The sequence below is a fragment of the Antechinus flavipes genome, chromosome 4 (assembly GCF_016432865.1).
Source record: "Antechinus flavipes isolate AdamAnt ecotype Samford, QLD, Australia chromosome 4, AdamAnt_v2, whole genome shotgun sequence".
Classification (NCBI taxonomy): Eukaryota; Metazoa; Chordata; class Mammalia; order Dasyuromorphia; family Dasyuridae; genus Antechinus; species Antechinus flavipes.
The window spans coordinates 42,512,779-42,525,269 of NC_067401.1; the positions used below are offsets into that span (position 1 = coordinate 42,512,779).

Here is a 12,491-nt window from a genome sequence, read left to right on the forward strand (position 1 = left end):
GACCAGGGAAGAAGGATTTAGGTTTCTGAGGGACTGAGGGATTCCTTGGAAATTCCCACCACAACAGACTTGGAAAACTGAAATGTGGAAGTTGAAGGGAGCCATATGTCTGCAGATGACCACTGGGCAGGGGGGCAGCACTGGACTCCACCAGAGGACAAATGGACAGTTATTTAGTAATCTTGATGTGACTTAAAGCACCTGAGCATCCAGCTTAACATCCTGGCACTGAGATGATGTTTGCTTCTCTCTGGGAAATTTTTCTATACAAGATGTCTGAGAAAACACACTGCAAAGGCTAGTAGCAAATACAGCTAAGTGCCCAGGATCACATGGCTAGGATGTACTAAGGCCAAATTAGAACTTGGTCTTACTGATTCCAGTGCTCACACTACTGAACCTAACTGTACTTCAGGGCTAGACTCCTGATACAACATTCCATGTAGCTCCTAAATGGAGCCAGATAATGATGATAGTACTAGCTTGTATTGGGCACCATCACAGTTGAGGAAACTGGGTAGCCTGTTGGATAGAGCATTGGATTTAGAGTCAAGAAAACCTGAATTTGAATCCCATCTCACTTAACTGCTTTTAGTCTCAATTTCATCTGTAATCAGAGGGTTGTTATAATTATTAAGAGACACAATAATTTCCTATTTAAAACAGGTATTGTATTTCTTGGCTTTTTCAAGGAGTGGGGGAGGGATAAAGTAAAGAAATTTGGAACTGAAAATTAAAATTTTTAAAAATTTAATTTTAAAAAATGATTTAAAAAAGAAATAAGAGAGTAAATATGTTTTTTTGCAAACCTTAACGTGCTATGTAATAAATGTGAGCTATTATTATTAAATATATGATATAACAACCCTGAGGGATAAGTGGGCCAAGTATTAATGATCTTAATTTTGTGAATAAAAGTAAAAATCTCAGGCTCAAAAGATAAAGAAATCTGCCTATGTTCATGACAAAATCAGGACCTAAGCTGCTCTTGCTAAGTCTAGTTATTCTTTTTACCATGCCGCAATGCCTCTAGCCTACAGTCAACCTAAAAGAAGATTGACCACCAGTGACGGCCAGTGAAATTTCGATTCATATGTCCTCCATAACTCACAGACCTTCTCTTTTGGAAGCACCTAGATCCAAAATCACGAAGAATTCTGAGCAGCATGGAGCAATGGAAGCAGCTTCAGAATTTCCCCCACGGATGGAGGATGCTAGCGTCTGGGATTCCCCTCTTACCTTTGGACAGGTGGTTCAGCTGAGCCTGCAGACTTTGGTTTTCCTCCCGGAGCATTCTGTTCTCATTGCACAGCTGGGGCATGGACTCCAAACCTGGCATGTAAATACTAGAGGAGGAGCCTGTTCCAGAAATGAAGCATTGGAAGCTTAGATGAGGTAGAAATATGCAGAATCTAAATCTATTTAATAACATGCAAATTCCCAGTGCCCAGTAGTTCCCACCCACCAGAGCAAAGTCCCCAACCCTCTTTATTTTGACAAAGTTTTTGTCTGGTAAATCTAGGGAATTCTAGATATAAAATATATCTAGATTTTTAGGAAGACATTGGACAAAGACTCTCATACCATCCTCACAGATGGGATGAAGAAGGATGGGGCAGGTAAAAGTATAGATAGGTAGATTCCAAAAGAATTGAGGGACTGGAGAAATGTCTAGTAGAGTGCTACAAGGATCTGCCCTTAGCTCTGGGGTCATTCATTATTTTTTTAAATATATGATCTGTATTGCCATTGAAGTAATAAATGGTATATTTATCTAGTTTGCAGAGAGTTCAAAGATAAGAGGGATAAATAATGTGGCAAATAACAAAAATCAGGATTCAAGGGAAGAAAAGAGAACAAGCATTTATTGGGTATCCACTATGTTTTGGGCACTGGAATAGGAGTTGTAAAAAAAAAATTTTTCTTATTTGATCTTTACACCCTCAAAAGTAGATGCTGATATTGAAAGATGAGAATAGTAATTCAAAATCTAATCAAATAAAATTTAATTTAAATGAATGCAAAGTTTTACTTTGGGATTTTAAAAAATCAAATAGGGTGGAGGAACTGTGACCAGACAAATTTATATAGAAAAGAGCAAGGGATTTTGCAGAGCTTCAAGCTTAGTATGAATCAATAGTATGACATGAGAGCTAAAAAAACAAAAATGATTTTTAGCTCCTTGGTGAGAATATATGACCATTTTTAAAAGGTGGGTCTAATAATGCACATAAAGAAAAAAATAATGGAGTGATGTCATGATCTTATCTTGTCCATACTTGCTTTGCACCCAGTAAGCACTTAATAAATTCTTGTTGACCAATGACCTTTGATGTTGAAGGTTTGAATTAGATAAATATTTGCCTTCATAGTTATGAAGAATTTCCTAACAATTAATACTCTCATGAGTTGAATCAGCTGCCGTGGGAGATAGTTGGGTCCCATCATTGGACAAGTGGAGATATTAGGTAACTTTTTGTAGGGTATTTTTTCCCTATCTGGGGAGAAAAAGCAGCAGTGGACTAGAGGACATCTGAAATCTCTTCTTACTGAGATTTTGTGATTCTGCAATTGTTGGGATCTCCTCAGTGTACCATGACATAGGTTGGACAAGATGGATGACAGGATCACAGGGTTTCATGATAGAAAGGACCTTAAAGATCATTAATCTAACATGCTCTTTTTACAGATGAGGAAACTAAATCCTGGAAAAGTAAACCTAAAGTCAACCTAAATAGCAAAATCAGAATAGCCAAAAGGGGAGCTTTTCCTGCTCTATCCTGGATTTAGAACTGGTGGACCCAATCATTACTTCTCTAGATATTGTTTTGTGAACCCTACTGAAAGTGAGATAGAGGCAGCAGTTATGTGCTGATATATGTTTAGGGCTTTCCAGGTGGGGAAAGAGTATTTAGACAAATCACTTTTTAAGTTAAATCTGCATTATTCACATTTTCCCATCACTTTCTTAAGACAATGAACAAAACAATAAATCAAGTTCTGATATATAGCATTTGCCATTTTCTTTGGTGTAAAGGCTCACACTGTGAATTTAACAGCTTTCACAAGTTTGTACAAGCTGGACCAGGTCACTCCTGGATAGAAATGATTGGGATAGAGGGATGTAATATAAAGATAGATGATGGCAGGGAAATAGAAAGTAGGTAATGAGTCATCAGATAGATGACAGGGAATGGAGGGAAGAGGAAGGTCTAAGATAACCTTATATAAGAGAACTTTAGTGAAGCAGAGAGAATGAAATTAATACTACAAAAGAAATACAAAAAATTCATCCTGGAGTCCAAAGATTTGACCTCGGGTGCTGATTCTCTCTAAACCTTAGTCGCTTTATTTGTAAAATGGGAATAATATCCATCCTTCCTGTTTCATGAGGTTGTTGTGAAGATGATGGACATGGGTATTATAATAATCATCATAATACTCTGATTTATAAGTCAGAAGACCGGAATTTTAATCTTGGATCTTTTGCTTATTGGGATATGACCTTATAAAATCCATTTAACCTTTTTTGGAATGCCAAGTTTCTTCACCTGTCAAATAAGGGAGTTTGAAAAAAGATGGTTTCCCTTTCAGCTCTGTAATTGATTCTATACTATGGTAGTGCTTTGAGGATTAAAAAATACCATATGGATGTGAATGGTTATCATCTTCATCAGGAATAAGTCCTACCAAGACAAGTCCTGTACCCCGTGCATATAAGAAAGGCCCGATATTTGAATGGAATTGAGCTACTTTGGATTTTTCTCACCATTGGCCCTTGTGGCAGAGGAGAGCCTGTGTTCCAGCTGTTCTCGAAGGCGGTCATTAATGCAGATGGATTCCTCCAGGCGTTGGCGTAGGTTCCTGATCTCACTGAGATGTTCCTCCAGCAGATCAGCCCCTGAAATTGTTTCACCAGGGTACAGAAATAGACAATGAAAGGGGAATCCGGCAGGAAAATGAAAGGCAATCTGAAAGTCAATTAGTCAGTCAAGGTGCATTACTAAGCACTGACTGTATGCCAGGAATCATGCTAAGTCCTGAGGCTCAGACAATTTACAATACCTACAACCCTCCTCCTGTCAGTTTTATCTTCTCTGCTCCCACTCCTCAAGAGCCTTAACCAAGTTGAATTATCTCTAGGGATTTAGATCGATGGAAGAAAGAGGCAACTAGACATAGGCAAGAAAGTAGAAAACAATAAAAAACGGGGGGGGGGGGGGGGGAAGAGGGCTGGGAGCTGTCAGAATCCTGGAAAAACCTTTAGTCCATTTCCTGATCTCTAGGCAAGGTTTCCTGTTTGAAAGCAATAATGGGAACATACATCCTAACATTTTTACAGTAAATATTCACTGAATGAGTTGAATTTTTCCAGTAATTTAAAGGAAAACATAGTCAGCATGATTACCAAATTTGCAGATGGGTACAGATTTTCCAGATTAATTGTGACATTTACTGATTTCCAAGGTGTAAATATTTGTGGCGTGTGAAAGATGAAATGCTCACAATGAAAATATAAGTGGTAGAGCTGGCTTCTGACAATGGGATGATGGGAAGTGTTGACAACTCTAGCTAACAGAATGGAATCCATAACTCTCTGGAGGTTGAAACAATGAATTAAATGGAATAAATTTAGTATTAGCTTTGTAATACTTAATAAAATATCTTTAGTAAACTTAGTAACTTAGTAAAGACATTTATAAAGTCCTTGTATATGTCTTACCAAAAACCTAACACTACACATAAAGGAGAGGGAACTATTATAGCCAGAAAATAGTGTGAGTGAAACGTTTCATGGTCAATAGGAGGCAAGAAAAGTTTAGACACTTGGTGTGCTGAGAATAAAGAAAGTGGTGGTTTGATTATGAGTCACCATGATCAGACCAAATCTGAAGTACAGAGGAAGGTAACCAAATGTTTAGAGGACTTCAGATTGTGCCTCAAGAGCATCAACTTGAGGCTCAGAATGATTAGCTTAGAGAACAACAAGGGGATGGTCACTGTCTTCAAACATGGAAAGTACTATCACAGAAAAGAGATCAGATTTAATGTGCTTGACCCTGGATGGCAAAATTAAGTAGGAGCTAAAGGAGGCAGATTTGGGCTCAATATGTTTTTTTTTTTTTTTTTTTTTTTTTTTTTTTTTTTTTTTTTGGCACAGAGGCAATTGGAGTTAGGTGACTTGCCCAGGGTCACACAGCCAGGAAGTGTTAAGTGTCTGAGGCCAAATTTGAACTCAGGTCCTCCTGACTTCAGGGCTGGTGCTCTATCCACTGGGCTACATAGCTGCCTCTCAATATGTACTACTTAACAGTTGATCTGAGAATCGGCTGATTTTGGAAATGGTGAGTTCTCCCCTCACTGGAAGCCTTTGAGCAGAGATTAAGTACTTTCTGTAATTTTATAAGGATAATTTAAACTCTGAATAGAAGTTTAATTATGTTATTCTAAGATTCTATGGATAGTAAGGCATTTCAATTGAATCTGATTCTTTTTGATCCCCATTTGGATTTTCTTGGCAGAGATGCTGCAATAGTATCTTTCCCCAGCTCATTTTGCAGATGAGGAACTGAGGCAAACGGGGTTAAATGATTTGCCCAGGGTTGTACAGATAGGAAGTGTCTGAGGCCAGATTTGAACTCATGAAGATGAGTCTCCTTAATTCCAAGCCCAGTGCTCTATCCACCATGTGCTGCAATTGGGTGGTATGATTGGACCTATTTATTTGTAAATAAATTTGGCATCTATTGAATAAATCAGGCTTGCTTTCTGTGGGCAATCCCTACATTGTGAGATTTCAGGCACTAAAGAAAGCCTATGAGTTCTACTTGTAAAAACCAAACCAATTACCATGATTCTCATATCTGCTGACCCTGGCCTCTAATAGGGAAGAAAACCTGTGATTCAATAAGAGAAGGCTTCAAATGCCAGTGTCTTAGGAAGAAAAGATAACACTGAAATCCTCTCCTGATAGCTGATCCTTTCTCAGAGAAACCATGGAGGAGCGGGGAATGACCAAGAAGGCAGTAGCATCAAGAGGAGGTAAGAAGCTCAGTCCCTTCCCCTTTTCATCTTGGTGTTTCCATCACTGAAGTAAGAGTGGTCATTCTAAATCCCCATCCAGTGCCCTGAAAATGTCTTGCAGGTAACAGAGCCGTTGGTCCCTCTTATTAACCATCCCATTATCCCAATTCTGAACTTTCAACTCATGACGTTTACCTGTGAGTTTAGGTCGAGGTTGGCACACTGCAGAGTTTGAGGGTAACTCCCCCAAAGTGCTTCCTTTCTGAGGTTTCACTGTTTCCCAAAGGCCACTGTTATTGAGGAGACTTGAGTCTGCTGACCTGCAGAGTTCCGAAGAGATCCCAAGAGGATGGGACTGGGAAGTACGGTGTGGGGGATGCAGGCAGTGGGGAGAAGGACCAACTTCAGCAAGGTTGCCAGGCAACGGAGCCGGCATGGAGGGAGTGGTAGGAGCTATACCTGGACAGAAAAAAATATATATTTGTAAGAAACAAATAAGACAAAGGAAAAGGATTGGGATGGGAAGATGGTTGGATGTTACTATAGGAAATAAAAGAGGACTAAAGTAGGATATATATGGGATTATGTGACTTCTATACCAGGAGACATTTTTCACACAAAATCTCAGCCAGGTAGGTGGTTCACTTCCTTCCTCCTTCCCTCCATCCCAACCCATGAAATTGGTCAGGGTACTGCTGGCAAGTGTAATGTTCACCTCAGGGACAAAACTTTGCAAAGAGGTGAGGAGGTGGTGGGGAGACACCTCTCACCATCTGTACTTGGTACAAGAGTCCTGGGACTTCAGAATTCATTAATGTACAGTGAAGAGAGAGGGCAGAGTCTGGCACATCTTTCAAAGTCCCACTTTGCGACAGTGAGGAAAGACAGAGGATATAAAGTGAAACCTGAACAATGATGACATTACTGAGCTGTGTTCCACTTAATTTATCTTGATGAGGTATTGTCTGTAAATATGGGCTCCTTGGGTGAGCTGTGAGTTGAATGGTTTTCATGAGGAACATAAAGGACCATTATAATTGACCACTATTATGCCCAGCTCCTGGGCAAAGAATGAGCCCCAAGGAACCCTTAAACTAGATGACCTCCAAGCTCCCTTCTGAGCAAGCTTCTGTGCACTGTGAGCTCTTCCACTGTCCTCTCAGGCATTTTTGATTATGCTTGTGTCCTTTGGCAGGAAAGCACAGTTGGGGAGGCTGGACTCCAGGGAAAATTCAGCTGACTCTGCTTCCTTCCAGTCATCAAGGCAACAAGAAAGCCAACAGATATTAAGCACTTACTGTGTGCTAGGACCTTAAGTGGGAACAAAGCCTTTGAAACTGCCTAGAAATTTGAGGGAAGCCTTTATTTCTGCCCTTAACCCAGTTTGAGGGATCAATGTGTTTTCCTTTTGGTCCTCAATAACCAATGTGTCCCACTTATGCAATCCCTCCTTTCCCTGATTTGAAGATCACCCAATTAGTTTTTTTTTAGGGTCTCTAGGAGTAAGGGTGAGAGGGAATAAGGCAAGATACCAACCAACAGCAGTAAACATAATTTTCAACCACAATCATGGAGATGTCTGAATGTTAGTTAGAGAACTTGGCAATGTCCATGTAGCCCACGTTCCCCGTAGCCAGAAAGCTCAGCGCACATACAAACACACATGTGCTGGAAGGACCCAGACACTGACACGGATAAGCCTCTGTGCACACTGTATAGCAACTTTTCAGTAACCGAAGCAGCGGCCATGCAGACCACAGCGGATGTTAAGCGTATGAATTCTGCAGCAGAGAAAGAGCCACATTGAGCAACAGTCATTCTGATGGACGATGCAGCCACAGGCAAAATGGAGTTGATGTGTCTGCCTCCAAGGCTCAGGGACAATCTGGAACTAATGATCTAGCCCAAAGATAGAAAATGGGTGGCAAGAGAGATGCCAGACACTTCCCATTTAGCTCAAGGTAAAAATGTTGGTGTCCTTTGCAGAGTTCCTTCCTCACAGGACTGTGTCATGGAGTCCCCCTCCACCCCCCCCCCCTTTTTCTTTTTTCTACCTTTCCCTTTGGATCAGGTCAAGCTGACCAGAAACAAAGGAATTAGGAAAAAGGGGAGATGAAAGGATTGAATGACTTCCTACCTTTCCAGCTCTAAGACTTTATGGTTCTGCAAAAATTGGGAAAGTCTGTACCATTTGGGTATAGGAAGAACTGATTTTCTAGCAGCCCTTGCCTCTAAGCTGATATTTGAAACATTTCTCTAGTCCATTAGGAAGAGAAGAAATTACACAGTATCTGCAGAAGGGACCTCTGGCAACTGTTTCATCCTGCCTTCCCACTCTGGGCAGAATTGTACTTGAAGCCAGGCTAGGCAGATGAATACTTTTCCATTTTTTTTCTGGAAAGAGACTTCTTGATCTTTGTGTCCGCTGGGTAATAGGTCTTTGCTCAGGTTTCAAACTACGAGGCTGTGTTGATTAACTTGGGCCATTTAAAAATCCCTCATGTTCCATTGAACTGTCCTGTCTACCAATAGCCCCAAACTGGCTATTGTAAAGAGTTAGCTATGTAGCCTCATCTTGAGAATAAGGAGAGTGAGATCAAGTGGGGCTGACTCTGCAAACTCACCCTATCAGGATCAATAATTTGGAGCCTGGGCTGTGGATTCAGGGCAAAAGGTTTCTCTGCCACTGATCAGATTCTTCTACTCAGTGACCCGCCGCTACATACCTCACCCAGGCTTGTTATAAGTGGTATTTCAAGTCTATTTAATTTCCTTCTGTCTCTCTCTTTCTAGAGAAAATATTCCCAAAGTCAAAAAGATTCATGATTCTTCTAGGTTAAGCAGTCCATGGGTTAAAAAGAATTTTTATTTTTATTTTTTTAATATTTTGGCTATAGCTTATCCTATGAAAATGACCTTTCAAAGAGAAGCAGTAGAGCAAACACGACCCAAAGATCTCCTGAAAAATAAGTAATGAGATATCTGGGAAGGATGTGTGTGGAACACTGTGAAGTAAAAGAACATTGTGAGAAGATGCGGTACACAGTATTCACCCCACAAATCTCATATCCTGTTCTTCTGGTCTCTGGAGATCTGTCACTCACCTGGTCACTGGCGAACCAGAGCTAACCAGACATATCAGTTTCTACAATGGGGGAAGAGGAATAGTTTGGTCTTTAACTTCTTGGATTATTGTTCTGCTAGTTTTCAAAGTTGTTCTTAGAATGAGACTACATTGCCAATGAGGATTTTGCAATTAGGGAGGACTTGAAGGAGATCAAGGGACAGAGAACAGCCCCTTCTCCCTGTCTTCTCCAGGGTCTCTCTCATCTTAAGATATCACAGCACAAACCATGTCAGAGTAAAGACTGCTGCTTTCAATATCCTTATTGGAATCCAATTCATATATACTATGGTAAATGGACCATGTGTAATGGCTCATGAATAAATGCTACACACACACACACACACACACACACACACACACACACACACACACACACACACACACACTCTCTCTCTCTCTCTCTCTCTCTCTCTCTCTCTCTCTCACCCTTCAGCCAATTGCAGTTGGATGAATGTCCACATATACCAAGCAAGCAGGGCTTCCCCCAATCTAATATTGCTTCAAAGGTTATAACATTTCTCTTTTTTTAAATCTTAAAAATTTTAAGCCACACGGTTCACTGAAAGCCATGCAGAGCCACATGCCACGAGAAGAAACAAATCCACTGGGAGTTTCTCACTTTCTCCCAACTGCTTCTGTAGCATCTGTAACTCCTGTTGAGCTTCTGCCAAGGAGAGCACCGATGTCCCACAGCAGCCAAGGAGGGGAGGAGCAGAAGGGGGAGGGAGGCCAAAAGGCAGAGGGATGGAGGGGATTGAGGAAAATGGAGGTTGGCAAAAGCCAATGGGCTTGGGTATGGAGTTAAAATACAGGCCTAGAAACAAAAACAACAAAAAAAGGGAAAGGTGGGGAGAAAGGGGGGAAAATCATTAAAAGGAGAGTGTGAGAAGGAATAAAGACAGAGGCAAACCAAGAGGGGAGAGGGAGTGAAAGGGAGAGAGACAGAGACAGAGATAGTCAGAGACAGAGAAATAGAAAAAAAGAAAGAAACAGACACACAGAGAGGCAAAGACAGAGAAACAGAGATAGAGGCAGAGAAAGAGAAAAAGAGAAAGAAACAGACACACACACACACATACAGAAACAGAGAAAGAGACAGACACACAGAGAAACAGTCACAAAGAGAGACAGAGAAAGACACAGAGAGAGAGAGATACACAGAAAGACAGAGACAGAGACAGACATATACACAGGAGAGAGAGACATAGACACAGAGATATTTCAGACAGCTATAGAGTAAGACTTGGTGTTTACTGACTTCTTACCTCCTGGGAAGCCCATCACCTCCCTATCTTTCCTCTCTTTATCCCCCACATAACTGCCTTTAGAAATAGTCTGAGTTACCATGAAATCAAGGTAACAAGGTGACATTTCCCTATCATCCCTGAGGCAACACTCCCAAGTCTGGTCATAAGAGGGTGTTTGTTACATTCCAAGCTGCAGAAGCAGTGAGTGAAAAAAAGGTGTGGACTTGGAGTCAGAGGAAGGGGGTGTCTATTTATCCCAGAGCTGCTACTTACTCCCTATGTCATCCCAAGCAAGTTGTTGGGATCTGATTCCCAATTTTCTCAGCTGTAAAATGACACTGTTTGAACTAAGGCATTTTCCATCCTTAAATGCTATGATCTGAAATGCACTGTTTCTCTAAGCTGCTACTGATAAACAACTAGCCCTGAGATTTGTCTCTTTCATACCATCCAAAATGCCGATGTTATTCTGACTAAGGGGACATTCAAAAGTTAAAATTGTAATCTTTGGCAATCTAATTTTCCCTCTGGTTTGTATGTCCCATAGAACCAAAAAAATGCCTTGAACGTATTGGGTCCAATAAATATTTGATTAAAAGGATCTGACTCTAGAGAAGTCACCTAGATGTCCACCTTCTTGCTTAAGGGTATTAAACAGCCCCTGTGCTGGACTTCTTCCTAATGATTTACAGATAACAGCCATTAAAGACCTCTTGCTTAAGGGAACACACATGGGACCTCCTTCTCCTTCAAATAAAAGCCAAACAATTCCTGAGATTAGGGTGGGCAGGCAGTAAGTTTTGACTAAGTTCTTGGATAACTGCAGGAGTCAAATCCCCTTGTGGAGATAGGACTAAGAAAAATAGCTATAATTTACACAGAACTCGAACATTTCCAAAACACTTTCTGCCCCAAATTGATCGTCTTCATTTTACATGTGGGGAAATTAGGATTCCCCAAAGGCTAGATAATCTGACCAAGGTCACTTAATCAGTGTCACAGCCAGGACTTGAACTCAGATTTGATGCCAAGGACATTCTCCTTTTCAGATACTACGGCTGCTTCCCAGGATGAGAAAAGCTGTAAAGCTAGAAATGACAAAGGCTGAGAGGTAAACACCGGTTTCTTTTAACCACCACCACCACCACCACCCCCAACCCCGCCAATATATGGAGAGCTCTCGTTGATCAGACTTTCTAAAATAAAAACATCAGACCAATGATTCAAATTCAAGTTACAATGGCCTCTTAATCAAGTAGCTATTTTCAATGCTCTGTGCCTCTGGATCCCCAATAAAAATAGAAATGAGAATACACATTTAACAATAAGGCACATTGTTATCACCATAACCCAAGAAAGAAAGAGGTAAATACAAATCAGAATCAGTTACAAAAACTAGCAGTACAGAGAAGTCTCTGTATAACAGTAAGCCTTTCAAATCTAAACCAATGGATGTCATTTGTTTTCTGTCAAATTAATACAATATTCCAACAAAGCCATAGAGCTGTGGCTATCTCTTGAAGTTTTCCATAAAAAATTTACCCTTAACCATCCAGCTGTTTATTGAAGCTAGACAGAGGAAGACCTTGAACAGGCAGAGCTGAGGGAAGCTCTGGGGCAGGAGAGGATGGATTTTTGATTTTCTGCTCGCCTCTTCAGGAGGCTGCTGTCCCATACCTGCGGGTGTCTGACTGGTCTCCTTGGGGGGTTTCTGAGAAGATGGCACGGTTGCGGGGATGCTGCTGGAGTCCTTCTTAGCCCCTTGGGTTACAGCGGCACAGGATGGGTTAGATGAAGGAGCTGCACTGTTACTTGAATGATGGATGGAGTCTATAAAACCCATGAGCCAAAGAGGTTTTGTGTTATACAGAGAAGTGCAATTCTGACCATTTTCCCAGGAAATACCAAGACTAGAGCATCACCATGGCAAACCAGTCCTATAGATCATTTTATTCCTTATCTATCTTTCCTTGGAAATAAAATCTATATTTGGGAGGGAAATGCTACAGTGGAAAAGGCCCCTCATTTTGGTGATCATCTCAAAGCCTAGAGCTGTCAGTGGTAGATGTTCTAAAAAGCTGTAAGGTTTGCTG

At 40.9% G+C, this 12,491-nt stretch overlaps 1 protein-coding gene across 9 annotated transcripts in view; it reads right to left on the minus strand.

Annotated features, from left to right (window-relative positions):
• Positions 1-12,491, minus strand: part of LOC127559184 (myomegalin) — a 260,227-nt gene that overhangs the window by 20,865 nt on the left and 226,871 nt on the right. For all 9 annotated transcript variants that reach the window (XM_051992863.1, XM_051992857.1, XM_051992856.1 and 6 more), the window contains 5 exons: positions 12,076-12,228; positions 9,771-9,965; positions 6,220-6,483; positions 3,770-3,901; positions 1,240-1,359 (listed from right to left, as the gene is read on the minus strand). In XM_051992863.1, the coding sequence (XP_051848823.1) occupies positions 1,240-1,359; positions 3,770-3,901; positions 6,220-6,483; positions 9,771-9,965; positions 12,076-12,228 (864 nt within the window). The remainder of the gene's footprint in view (positions 1-1,239; positions 1,360-3,769; positions 3,902-6,219; positions 6,484-9,770; positions 9,966-12,075; positions 12,229-12,491) is intronic.